At 40.0% G+C, this 14,451-nt stretch overlaps 1 protein-coding gene across 1 annotated transcript in view; it reads left to right on the forward strand.

The window, feature by feature from the left end:
- POU6F2 (POU class 6 homeobox 2) overlaps window positions 1-14,451 on the forward strand; it is a 251,975-nt gene that overhangs the window by 66,780 nt on the left and 170,744 nt on the right. Inside the window, exons 2-3 of the mRNA XM_008936210.1 lie at window positions 4,200-4,291; window positions 5,242-5,470. Of these exons, the coding sequence (XP_008934458.1) occupies window positions 4,200-4,291; window positions 5,242-5,470 (321 nt within the window). The remainder of the gene's footprint in view (window positions 1-4,199; window positions 4,292-5,241; window positions 5,471-14,451) is intronic.

Genomic DNA, 14,451 nt, shown 5'->3' on the forward strand with positions numbered 1-14,451 from the left:
GTGTTTGTGGTACCCCGGGGGCAGCCGAGGAGCCACGGAGCAGCTCTGTGCTTAGACCCAGGCTTTCCTGAGCAACGTGGCTGCAGCTGAGCAGACCTGGGTGCCCGAGCAGCACCGACGTGAGGGTCTGCAACCAGCCCCTCTGTCCATGCTCTGCTCCTTCGTGAAGTGGGGATCAGAGCATTCCCTCCTTCACAGGGAGACAACAACAGGCAGAGCTGTTGCTGAAGATGTGTGAGGAACCAAAAGGAAGCAAACTCTGCAAAGCCTGCTTATAACTAGTGTGTTTACAGTTGTAATTTTGTGTGAGGCTCGGAGGCCTTGGGAAGTGAACTTTTTTTTTTCCTTCTGATGTTTCTCTTGTGGTTTTCCCAATTTTAAACCAGGTATTGTTCAGCAAGATTTTTTGCTTGGTTTGGGAGATTTTATATTTTGTTTTGGTTTTGATAAGGGGAAAAGAAGTTTCCCTTTGTGTTTCTTAGCTTTATTTTAAATAATATTTTGTTTTAAGAGGGTTATTTTACAATGTTTACAGTGCGCTTCAATTTTTTATTGTGTCATGCCCTTCCAGCCCCTTGGTGGGATGAGAGGTGAGTGTATGTATTATATAATTTATAATTAATTTATGATGAATCACATGTGATGAATACTGCTTATTAAATATTAAAGCCTTGTCTGCAGTTGTGGCCATACCATGGCAGTAGAGTTTCCTTCCTGTTCACACGGTACTGCTGAGCAAACACCCACTTAGGAGGAGTCTTAGCTCCCTGCTGAGGCAAATGGTGTTCAGGGGAATTACTTCTCTTTCCAGAGTAGGTGCCCTGTTACTGCCTTCTACCAGCAATCAGAGGTGTAACGAGACTGCAATCCCTCCAGAGCCTGGCTGAGAGCAGAGAAGGTGCTGCTGGTAGCTCCCCAGCTCCGTAGGGACTGCTGGGATTCCCAGTTCCTTGCCACTGTACCCCTTGCTGTGATAGAAAGCTGAGCAGTGTTGGAGGATAGCCTGACAGGAGGGAATGGCCTGGATCTGGACAAGTGGAAAATCTGGGCTAGATTTTGACAGGCCATTTCTGTTAGCGAGGGCTGGAATTTGGACTGGGGAATATTTCACCTGCAGAGGTCATTCCAGCGTCTGGAACTAATAAACTCCCAAATAAAGGCAGTAAAGCAGAGGGAAAAAACAATGCAGGGAATTTTGTGCTGCCAGTTTTGGGCAACGGTCTTAAGGAAGGTATTTTTTCCAACTTAGTAGCAATGAGTCTGAATCAGAAATAGTGGCTGTGACACAGCTTTCCCGACTCTTCAGGAGTCTCCTCTGAAATCAGGAACCCACCAGGTCAACGCTGCAAGGCAGAAAAGGAGAAGTAGTCTTCTGGCAGAGTTTAGTGCTCTGCTTGCCTTCCTGGGAGCTTTGACCTGTTTGTCTCAAGAAGCTGTTGTACAGGAGGGAACAAATGCTGTCACCGTGTGATGCAGCAAACTTACCCCTGAAATCCTCACGTCACTGCACTCACTGCCAGCCCAGCAGGCAGGTTTTCCTCTGCCTTTTGAAAAAACCTTGACTCTTGAGCAACTGTTACAGCAAGCAGATTAGAAGGGGCATGAAAGGAAGTGTGAGGATTTTGGTCTGAGAATAGAGTGTGGATAATTTCCTGTGGGGTGCCACGTCAGGCCAGGTTCGTGCAGGTGAAGGTGTGTGTGCTGTTGTGCTGGGAAGCCAGCACAGGGTGGAGGTGAGGTAGGAGCAGCAGGCAGAGCATCTGAGCACTGAAAGAGAAAGATCCAGCATCTGGGATGAGTGACAGTATGAAAGGAGTGTAGTCCTAAGGGATTCCAATTAGTGTAATGTAAAGGGAAAGCAGTGTAATTAATTTTGGCTTCATGGTCCTGTATAACCCACTTGTAGTACATACAGCTTGTGAGATGAAATATTGCAAAATCCTGAGGGTACAGACAACAGAAGACGGTCATTCCTGGGATAGCTGCACCATGGAAAAAAATACTAAAGCACAGGCATATTTCCTAAAAACCTCTTATTTATTTTCTGAGACCTCAAGCCATAGTAATTGCAATAAAATCTAATTGTAGTGAATATTTGACTCCAGTTTTGTTCTTTTTCCAAAGCTTTCAGAGGACAATTTAATGATGTGACAGACTATCAGGACATTGTTTAAATATTAATTAAATCATACACAAAGACAAAATCCTCAGCCCTTAAAATTACATAAACAAAATTGATTTACAGGATTTGATCTTAATGGGGAGTGATATATTCATTGGTATTGAGCTTTTGATCTAATATTACTTTATACATATGGCTGTGATGAGAAGATTAAAAAAACCCCATAACAATATGTGGAAATTACCAAAGGTAGAAGTGTGTTTAGTAACGTAGCTCTTTATTTTGTATAGGGATACTGAAGAAAACCTGTCTTTGGTCTTACAAATGGCAGCAGCACTAGGATTGTAAAGGATTTGAAAGAAAGAGTTTCATTGAATCTCCCATATCTAGTTACGTTTCTTTCTTTTCAAGTATCTCAGATGAGTAAATTGCACATAAAAAATTCAGTGAGTGGGTCTCTGTTTGCATGTTATTAGGCAATTGTTGGAGTCCTCACCAATTACAGCAGGTCAGCTTATTCTCGTTATTAGATGACAGTGGTCATTAAAATGCCAAACATTTTTTTATAGAATTCACTTTATAAAATGTCAGCAAGCCTGTATGTTTTTATTAGCTCCAAATCAGATATTTCAATAGACCATTTGTAAGTGTTGCCAAAGCAATGTCCATTTCCGGCTTTTTGAGACCCCACAAAAATATTGCAAATTAATCAGATTTTCAGATTTCTGTATAATAACTCTGCACAGTTATTGTTTAATCCTATTCTAAAATGCTGTTATGATTGACACTTTGCTGTAGAGATAGAAGTCAATTGAATAATATGTAGCAGTCAATTTTATTTGTACCTTAATGTGCTGAAGTTTCCCCCCCCCCCCCATTTCCATTATTTATAAGTCTGTCCCTTTGGAGAATATATAGAAGAATTTGTTTTAAATGAGCTGATAATACCCTCTTTAAAATTTATAAGTATGACAGAATCGTGTCCTTTTTCCTTACCGTGCCAGGGGGTGCCAATAAACTTATTCTGAATTATCTTCTCTGGCTATTCATAAGACAAACATTGGAAAACAGCCTCTTGTTAAGATTTACTTAGAAAGGAATTTCAACTGCTCATCAGAAAAAAAACCCTAATGGAGCAGGAGTTATTGTACCAACCAGGTACCATGGTTTTCTTTTGAAGAGACCACAGTGTTCTTGCAGCTACTTTTGATACTAGCTGTCATTCTTTCAGCTTCAGAGATAACTGGGGGCCTGGTCATACCATCAGCACTGAAAAACTTTGAGAATCAATGCAAGTCCTTCACCCAGAGGAAATGGAGGACTGGACATAGTTTTGCAAACATCTTGGTAGCTTCATACAACTGATAGGACGTTTTTAATTCTCTCTTTCCTTTTCAAATCTGTGTTGCAGACTTCAGCGAAATCCAGTAGGGCTGGACTGTGTTCTGTGCTTAGCAAGTCATTAGTGCCCAGCATATGGTTCAATTGTTGGATATTGATCACCTCAGTAAATGCTGGAAATCCTTGGTTTCACAGAATTTTGCTTGCCCCCCACATGCAATTTAGGAAACAAGCTGTCATTTTGAAGCATACCTGTTTTCAGCTTTCATAGTGCCTTTTTATTACACGTTGTACAGCCTTTGCTGCCTCAGTAACTGCCAAAAAGAAAATACTTTATTAAGATACAAAGTAGATGTGGCTTGATTGTTTTTCAGATAACTTTTGCTTTCAGAAATTAGAATGGCTGCTGCTCACCTGAGCGTAAAAAATGCAGTTCCCACACACGGAGTGCTCATGTCCTGTATGTAAATGGATGTATAATGCAACCCACATTAGCTGGGTTGATGATAGCTTCAGTTTCACTGCTGTCAGATCTTTGTAGCTCCTTGAATGAGTTGGCTGGTCTGAATGAATGTTAGCATAATTTATGCAGCTGATAAGTGATTTGAGTGCTTGAGTTATTGATAAAGCACTTTAACATATCATTTTCAGCTTGATGTTATGTGACATCAGAGTAGAAGGTAATGTGGCAGTCCCCAGGCTTGATATTAAAGTCAGTCTGCTCTTTGGATTTCAGAAGCCAGAGGAAACACAGTGCTGCCTGACACGAGCCCAGCAGACCAGCACCCACCCAGTCAGTCCCATCCTGCCTTCCCTGTTGGGCATCAGGTCAGTGTCTTTCCTTTTGACTAATCAAGATGTGCAATTTGATAAAAGTAAATAAATGCAATTGATTGTCTTTGATCTGTGTAATGTAGAAAATATGATTCTGTTTGGCTGCATTTAAAATTACAAAAAGGGAGCATGTATGTGTCGTGTCCATGTTCTAGAAGTTGGCTGGAAACATTGGCTTTTTAAATGTTTTTTTTTCCAAAATAAAATTTTAGCAGTTTGGCCTATTTAGGAGGTTATATTATACGAATTTCTCATAGAAGTTATTTCAAAAACATATATCATCATTTAATATTAAAAAGCTTGTGTAACTTTAATGCAACCTTATTGGCTCTGACAGTTCTGCCTGTCAGACACAGCTCTTGCATTAGTGAAGGCATTTTATTACCTTTTACACCAGGTATTTATTTTCTTTGGAGCAAAATGTGGGCATGACAATATGGTACTGTGTAACATTTTAAAAGGTTTCCCTACCACTTCACAATTTGGCCCAAGTTCAGCCACACTAAGAAGATACTCAATGTCCTTCCAACTCCCAGGTCCGTCTAGGTCCACATCGTTTCTGGCAATTGTTACTGTAATATTTTCTGCTTTTACCAATCAGTAAGTGACTGGGAAAATTTGGGAAATGTTGGTGTTAGATGCTTACAGGCTGACTTGAGTCAGACCTCTGTGTGGCCATAAATTCTCTTTGGTGCACACGTGATGAATTTTCCAGTCTAGATTCAACTAAGGTTGCTACCATGCTGCATGACTTCAAGGCTTACAGCTTCAGCCCCATGAGTTTGTCAAAACTTCTCATGTTGGTGAAGGTGCATGCTTTAAGATATTGGAAGTGGTGCATATCTGGAATGGAACACGAGGGGACCCCAAACCAGAGGAGTTGTCAGGGTGCAAGGCCGAGCCATGAGCAGTTCAGGAGGCTCACTGTCTGTGTTCTGTTCCAGCCATTACTGACAGCCCAACAGTTGGCCTCAGCAGTGGCAGGGGTGATGCCAGGAGGCACTCCAGCCCTGAATCAGCCCATCCTTATTCCCTTCAACATGGCTGGGCAGCTGGGGGGCCAACAAGGGCTCGTCCTGACCCTCCCGACAGCGAATCTCACCAACATCCAAGGGCTGGTAGCAGCAGCTGCAGCAGGAGGCATCATGACTTTGCCATTGCAAAATCTACAAGGTAAGTCATCCTTACCTTTTTTCTAGCAGATTCATTTACCTGTTTGTTTTGTTTTGTCTCTTTAAAATTGAGGGATCTCTTTTTCCAACAGAATGTTGCTTTTAATGCCTATTGATATTTAATACTTGGATTGCTTTTGAATACTTGAGAAATACTTATGAGATATTTACGTTTTTACAAAAACAAATTGGAAGCTGGGTCTTGGGTTCTATGGGACAGTAATGTAAAGTGCTTGTAGGATTCATTAGGCTTTTCTGTTATCAGTTATCAATGCTCCTTACAGTTCACTTTAAAATTTCACATGGCAGCATTAAGACACATATTCTGTTCCACCACTGCTGATTAGGGTAGCTGTATGAATAGGGACAACTAAAAACACACTATTGCATGGAAAACACTTTTAAAACTACTTTTTATTATAAAATCAAGAGTTTTCTCAGCTGCCATTAGTGCTCTAAATATGCATTCTTATTCTTGCCATGAGAGGTCTGCTTTATCAACAAGGTTCTGCCATCCTCATCCAAGCTGTTGAGGGAGTTACATGACTCCAAAGTCACAAGCAAAAAATTCATCTCTGTGTGTATCCTCCCTGTTGTTTCACGTGGACTGTGTTTGCAACAGTTCTGCCCTAAGATACCTGCTGCATTCTCCCTGGGGCCTAAAATCAGACTGAAAAACAGTTCTACAAGATCCCTGCTCTTCCCTTTTTTTCTCTGCAGTTCAATCAATGTGTCTACACTGCTAGAGACAGTACTCAATCCAAACACATATACTTATTTACTACTCTTAATTATGTTGATTGCTTCTCAGAGAGCAGATGCTATTGAGCAGAACTGCACCACATGTAGCAAGATAAGTATTAGACAGTATCTGTACAACGGAGTTGTAGAGTTTTAGTGGAAGAGGATGGCAAGGAAGTGATTGTTCAGTGTGAAAGTGATAAAGATGTGAGCAGGTAGTATCAAAATAGAATTTTAGTTTATTTATTTTCTACTTCTTGTTGATATAAATGGTAGGAAAGTTTTCCTTGAGTGGAACAGTAACTTTTTTAAATGGATACTCTGCACTGCACCCTAAGTACTTTTAAGTTATTAAACTCTGGTGGCTGCTGATTACCAGATGAATTGTTTGAAGCATCAAATCCTACAGGTTGTGAAACAGAGAAAAGGAAGAGACAGCTCATGTGTTGAACAAACTCCTTACAAACGACACAAATAGTACTCTCACCTGTTGGAGCAGCTACTTCCCTTCACCTTGTGCATGTTTTAAAGTTTAATGTCAACAGACCTCTCTTATCATAGTTGTAAATGGTTTTCACTTTAATGTTTAAAATAATGTCTCTCTCATACCATTAAGCTGCACCGAAGAACCTGTCATTCATAAATCATAGATGAAAAGGACACACTAATGCACAAATTTTGCTTGTTTAAAATTTGAGAGTGCATGTAAAGTAGGGAATTGGAGATTAAAAAAAATAATGCAGGAACAGGAGCGGGTAAAAGCAGCTATAACAAAGTGAAGGGGAAGTGGCTTTTTAGCGTAGGTGGATGATGAAAACTTAATGAAGAAACAGGCATTATAAAAATGTATCCTTCTACTCTGGAGTGCTCCAGGTTGTAGTTGCTGGGTATGTAGTATTATAAATAAACATAAGCTCGTGCAGTTCTTACGTCATTTATTCTCCCTGTGCTGCAGAGCTGGAGGGTGGGGATTAAGGCAGGCAACCTTTGCTCTTTAGTTTAGCCATGGGTGTCTAATTGCTAGCTAAAAGGTGTAACTCTGCTGCCACATAAATTTTGCAAGCAATGACCTTACCAGATGAAAAGGTTCCCTCTGCGGTCTTTACTGTTAGATAGAAGCATGGGATCAAGCAGGGACTTGTGGGAGCATCAGGTGCAGTTCCCTGTCCACGGGTGCAATCACACCTTCCATAAAGCAGCTGAAGGGAAGAGGACCCATGAATTAACTTAGTTGTGTTGCTGTTTGTCATCTTCTCTGCCCTTCCCTCCTGATACTCTAAGTGCCACTGCCCTCAGTATTTGAATGTGAAACTGATACACAAGGAAATGAAGTAATTGCTCAAGATAGCTCTTGAGAGCCCTGAATCACAGTTGTAAGCATCTCCTGTTTCCTGCATAGCCCACTACCCAATGTGTGTGATTGAAGGTAGGGGTCAGGTGAGAGTGCTGTGTTTCTAGAGAACATCTTTAGCTGTCTGCTATCATCAGTTCCATTGAACCTGATTGACTTCTGGTCCCTGGGTTGTTTTTTTTTTAGTTATTTGAAAGATAATCACAGAATTTGTGTTCTGTTTTGTAGCCAGAACTTTTATAAGCATACACATAGAAGCCTATGCCTCAACACAGTTTTGGTAATTCCTGCTTTTTGGGCAAAGTCAGACCATATTCATCAACTTCTGTCTCTCTTAAACCTCACTGTGGCATGGTCAGCCTAGACAGCTGGGGGCACTGTAGGGACTTGTGATGCTTTCAGGAATGTCCCTGAATTTCCAGCAGAGTCAAGCATAGATGTCCACAGCTCCTGTGAGCTGGGTCTTTTCATGTCTTATTTTTCTTGTCTCCTCAGTAAACCTCTAAGCCTCTTCAACACAAACTACCCTATCCAGGTAACTCAAACAACACCCTGAAGACTTTCTGAATAATGTAGGAATTCAGAAAAGTTCTGATCTAATGGAGTACTTGAATTCATACTTAAAGTTGATCAATGTTTTGTGATCCACATATACATATGTGATATACTTAACTGATCTTCTTCTTGGGGATTTTTAGGTCTGGTTCAGGGTGGCAAGTAGGAGAGCTCAGGATGACTGGATAAAACAAAGTAGACCCTTGCTTGTGGAAAGAGAAATGAGCTTTCAATGATAGGAATCATCAGGGAGATGTTAAGTATTTAAAATGAGAAAACAAGAGTTTCTTTAAAAATGCAAGACAGTGGTAAAATGGAGCGATTAATGATATGGTAATTACTCACACAGTATAACTTATTCAGTGAAATTACCTATTCTTCAGTTGTCAGTTACTTATAAGTAAGATTTATCTTTTTTCCAAATGTGTTTGTGTTAAATTGTTCAGTTGCTGTATGACCCTGATTCACCGCTAAGTCAATAGGAATTTTTTTGCTTTAAGTGAAAAGAGATTTAGACTAAGCCTCTTTCAAAACTGCTTTTCTTGATACGTACTTGATTATTTTCTGTTTGCTATGCTGTGCTCTTTGCTATAGACACTGCTACACAATATCTGTCCCTTGTGGAAGTAAGTCAAACGTGTGTGAAGAGAAGGAAGGAAGGTGAATGTGTAAATTCTTGCTGTGAAACGTAGAAAATTAGGTTTTCCCTGGCTCACGTTATACAAATTTCATATGTACAAGGAATATGCAAAGAAGAAATATTTACTGAGATGCCAGAGGGTTGGTGTCAGAATAGAGCCATCTGCTTTTGACTAAACAGCAATCCCTGAACACAGTGCAGATCCATAACTTTTTACTGTAATCCATTAAAGGCGCTGAAGATAAGAGTATAAAAACCATCCAAGAAAGTTGTTGTCCCCCCAGATTTACACATCTGTTTCCCCCTCAGCGTGTTTTAGAATTACAGCTGGAACACAGTCATGCTTTCCTAACCAGCAAAATTTTTGGAGGTGTCACAATAACAACAGTGAGGTTGTGAGAAGGGAAGAAGTGAGGCAGGTTCCATACAAGACAATATGTTGCCTGTCTGCAGATTTTAGTCCATTGCTTCTTGGCCTGTCCCTACTGACTTAGAGCAGAAAACAATCTGCCAACCTTCATCTTACTGTCCAAACTGGTGTTGATCAATATTCAACTTTCTGTCTTCAGAAAACTTCTCTGTGCTGAACAGTTTGAGTTTCTGCGTCTCTTTTGCCAGCCCAGGTTTCTTGAGGTTTTGAAGGGAGGGTGTTCTTTTTTAAATTTCAGTTATTCTTCTCTAGAGTCTCTCCAAGGGACTAGCAGTTGCTTAATCTCAGAGTATTCAGTAATGTCTGGGAGCTGCTATTCAGGGAAAGACATTCTCTCCTTAAGCCCATCTGATTTTTATGTCCCAGTGTAATATTTCTGTATATCTGAATGAAAAGATGCCTTTTCAGGGGGCTTAGTTTGTTCTGTTTTGTTTTCTTAATAGAATTTTTAACCCTGTTGATTTCATGTGGAAATCATTGAGAAATGGGAAGGTATTCCAGTGCTGAGGAGCTGCTAAAGGCTGTCTTCTCATATCATACACTTTCCCATGACAGCCAAAGTAAATTTAGCTAAAAGGTTAATGTATTTTAGTCGCTATCCTTTTAGTATAGTATATATGTTGAAAATGAGAAGCAACTTGCATGGTGTTGCCTACCAGCTCACTTCTAGCCACTCACACACCCTTGATAGTAATTTGGGAGTCTCTCTGCACAGGATTGGCCCAAGCATGTTACATCTCATAGGAATGACACAACGGTGTTTCAGATGTCTCCACTGATATGGAGCTTGAATGACACTTGAACCTTGAAGAAATCAACAAGTTGGAGACTCTGGCTTTGTGGCACTGAAACTGTGTGTTTTATTTCCACTACACATTGTACTGTTCCTAAAGTGGATGCCAATAATTTATCTCCGACTCAGTTTCTCAATCTTGAGTTCTGAAAGAAATGAGAACAAACTATCTCCCCCAAATCATTAGTGAAAGGCTTCAGCACTGAAAGGACACCTTGCATGGCTGAAAATGTGAAATCATTAAATTACATTATTTAAACAGCAGGAGGTCATATTTTAGCTGCATTACAATGAAGGGGAAATGTATTAAACATCTTGAGCACTGGAAGACAGCCATTAAAATGCACTGATATGGGTAACAATAGACACAGATGATGGCAAAAAAAAAAAAAAAAAACGAAAAAGGCTTTTTCATGTGGAGATCAGTCAAAATGAATGTTAGGTAAAGACAATTATAACAAAAAGAGAAAAAGTATTGTTTACATTTATTAGATCTTGTTTCATCTGAACATTGATTTGTATCATTAATTGTGCAACAGACAAAGTAAACATGCTCTGTCTCCATTCCTCCGTGTACACACACCTTAAAAATCAGAAATCAGAGAGAGATGAAAAACAAAAAAGAGACAGAAAAGAAGTAAACTACAAACTTCAATTGCCTACTGATCTAGAGTCCAAATTCGAGTTTTTTTAGAACATTTCCCTCTTTTAACTAAAGTGATGCAGTCCCTATTCATTTGTATTCCCCTTCAAGTAACATGAAATAGCTTTCAGAGTCTACAGAAAGGCAGTGTTTCACTTATGTATTTTAATGAGCACCAATGTCAGTAATAATCAAAATGATGTTTCACTTAGAGGAATAGTTTATTCCCAGGTACTTCTGCAGTGTACTAACATAAGCAGAACAAGACTGACAAGAACCGAGAAAAGGAGCTGCACTCGCTAGCAATTTCTGTGAAGCCCTCAAACCAAATATGCCTCTGCTATCACTGTGTAAGTGCTGCACATAATGCAGTCGCTGTGAAGGACACCCTCACACAAAGAAGGGGTTAGCCACCCCCAAAGACTAACCTCCCTACTTTAGTACATGGGGAAAAACCAGGAGAAATTTGTGCGTGCTTAAGCACACCATGGCATGCATGGAGTGCCTGTGGGCTGGCAGCCACTGCAGCAGGTTTCCCCAGGCAAGCAGCTGTATCCCAGCCAAACCATCTTTTAGGGGCACTGAAGTACTAGGCAGAGATTCCTAGATGGGCTAGGTAGAAGGTTTTGTGTCTCTCTCTGATCTCCTAGGAAACATATCATTTGGGAGGCCTAACATTTGGTTTTGGGAGAAAGGGCAAAACCAGCTTTTCTGCAGGTAGTACAGAACGAACCTTACTGGGCTGTGCCTTGGTTGGTTGGTTGGTTTCCCCACCATACAAGACTTCTCCTGTGGGAATGCTGTGGCCCCATGTCAATTGCTCATCTTGTTCAGTGGCAAAGTGCTGCCTTCACAGAGGGAGTGTGAAAGGTTCTGGGCTTTATTAGTTACTAGTTGTTTATTGATCACTCCCAGTGTGTTAGCTATTTGTTGTTTGGATTTTCTGCCCCATAAGTTAAAGGCCTGTCGTCAGAGACATTGAATTGCAGTAGTCTTAATGTTTGTGTGCTCTGTTGTTAACTTCCACTCAAAATAGATCTCAGACGTGCCTATTTTTTTGCTACTGATGGTCATGGAACAACATCAGTGAGGAGTAATGATGTGATGTAGGTCAAATTAATTCTGAAATCAAAGCGTTCACACCTACTTAAACTTTTCAGGCTAAGTTTTGGCAGAGTCTAAGTTTCCAGACTTGCATGCCAAGAAATAGATGGAAAAAAAAAGTAGTCTGCACCTCCCCAAAGCTTCCACCAAAACCTATTGGTTAACTACTCTCTAGCAGACGTGGCCACTAGGCTAGGAGTTGTGGCGTGACTGGTATGCAAGACCTGGGCATTTCTGGGAATGTACCCCTTTATCCAGCCCTGGCTCAGACTGGTACTGCTCCTGGCAGGAATATTCTGCATGCAGGATTATAAATGAAATTTCTGTCAACCAGAACCTGGATGCATTTTAATGCTGCTTTTAAAGTATATCTTTGCACCTGTTTCCAGGAGCCTTTAATCTTCTTCTTGAATTTAGACCGTGACAATTTAAATTAATGTAGAGAAAACTCATTCCAATAATGTTAAGCACTTAACTTACTGTAATCTTACAAAAGCCAAGAAATTTTGAATGCAAGTGAAAATCCTGGGTCGTGTTTATCACTCTGTTCCTCACCTCTGAGTTGGAGCACACGCTCCACGCGCTGGTAGATCACATGCAAATAGGTAGGTACATCTAGATCAGATGCAAATAGATAGGTACCTCTGTATTGTATATGCATGTCCAACTCACATGCTGATCCAAGGCTCTTTACTGCAACAGAGTGAGTTGTAGAAAGATTACCAGGATGGATTTTCAGCCTCCACTCTTAATTTCCTTGCCTTAGTGGGTTTAAGTCAGACATTTATAGTCTTGTGGTTTAATTTCCTTTGTTTTTCCATGGTGTTTGTATTAATAAAATCCCTATGATTCATGTTTTAAAAACTCCCTGGATACAAAGTCGTGTTCCTGATAGACCGGTGAGATTCTAATCAAGTACATATATATTTAGGGACTCATAAAAACAACAAAGTCTTTATTGACCAACTGGATTTATGAGCATTTTTAATTTTGAATGCATGGAACATACAAGTTAACCACCTGGGAGCCAATTTTTAAAATGAAATTTCTTTAAAGTCTGTGTGGTTCTGTATCACGGAACTATATCCCTCCTCTTTCCATGGATATATTCTTTTTTTTTAATTGTCATGGAAAGTTCTGGGGGTGTTTTATGACTTTTTATTAAATCTAAAAGTTCATGCATCTTGAAACATTTTGCAGCAACTCTCTTCCCTTTTTTTTATTTAAGAAAAAGATTTCTGTCTGCCGCTGAGATTGCTCTAGAAATGGGAACAGGACCTGTCTGGTGACATCAGGAGTGATGAAAGTGAAACTTCCTTGAGTTTTCTTGTCCTCAGACCTCTATGCAATTTGATGTCCTTTGGGTAGAAATCTGTACTCGTGGAGATCTTGAGGCCTCGGTCTCGTTTTGCTGCTGATCCCTGAAGCTGCTTTCATTCCCTGAACGTTTCGTTTTTACAAGCCTATTGCTCTGACAGATGTAGCAGAGAGCAGAGACGTGAGACCTGCATTCTGCTCTGCCCCAGATGTCCCATGTGATGGCAGATACCTGTTTTCTGCAGCTCTCTTCCCACCTGTAAATGAATGTGTGGATAGTTAGCGCTGTGCTTCCTTACAGAGCGGCTTAAATCACTACTGTTAGGTGCCTTGGGCTCCTCAGACACAGCTAAGTCTTTGCTAATTGTCCTAAATTCTTAAGTCTTGTTCTGGTTAGTAGACCAAAAAGAGGTTTCTTTTTCAGCAGCAGCAATAATAAGGTGAATTTTCCTTATTTGGCACCTACAGTGACCTTTTCCAGCCTATAGAAGGACTGAAATTATATACCAAGGTTAGTAAGATCCAGCATAATATGGATTCTTAGACAGTTGCCTGATCTAGGTTTTCTTGATTATTTTAACATGAATATTGCTTTTGAACTTAATCAGCTGTAGATTTGATGTATCTTACAAAGTCTTCTTTCACTTACTTGTGTTTTGTTATAATAAATTATGCAATGTTAAAAATAGATCTCTGTCATCAAGACAAGTTTCTGGTCTCGATTCCACGCTTAATTCTAAAATTAACATAATCTGATCCTTGAATATCTTTCCCTTTCTCGGATCCCACTTTAGTCTCTTGTCCCTTTCTTCACCCAGTGTTGTTTCTGTCCATCCTTTATACTTCAGCTTGGTTTTCTAAAGTTATTGACAACCCAAATATTCCTGACTGTATTTTGTACTGTGTAGCTGATTTCCCATTCCATCAGCAGTAATAAATGAAGAAAAGGTAAACATCTGGATAAACCTGTTGTAGTTTTCCCACCAGTACATTTGGCTTCTGTATTTTAGCAGATGCAGCTGTAACAGGACATGAGTCCTATCTGAAAAGCTAGGAAATTACAGCAGTACATTTTCAGGAAATTCACATATTGTCAACTTCAAAGTTGCTTATTTCATTTTGTTTATTTTTAAAATGATAAAGCCTCTCAAGCACAAATTTAGTACATCTTCTCTAAAAACTTTAAGTGTAGCAATCTGAACAGAGCAGTCGCTTTCAGGTTTGCTGATTGAGTTTCAGCTTTTCCTTTCCCAAATCAATGCTTGTGATCTGTAAAGGAAGACTGTGTTCCCCCCCTCAGCACTGTAGCATCTTTAAAAAATAATCAGTCCCAGCCTCCCCCACCCAGTTCATTTTACTGGCAACAAAATAGGTTCTTTAAATCTTTGTTTTACTTTGCTTCAGCAGG

The sequence above is a fragment of the Merops nubicus genome, unplaced genomic scaffold, assembly GCF_000691845.1.
Source record: "Merops nubicus isolate BGI_N331 unplaced genomic scaffold, ASM69184v1 scaffold2750, whole genome shotgun sequence".
In the NCBI taxonomy this organism is placed as follows: Eukaryota; Metazoa; Chordata; class Aves; order Coraciiformes; family Meropidae; genus Merops; species Merops nubicus.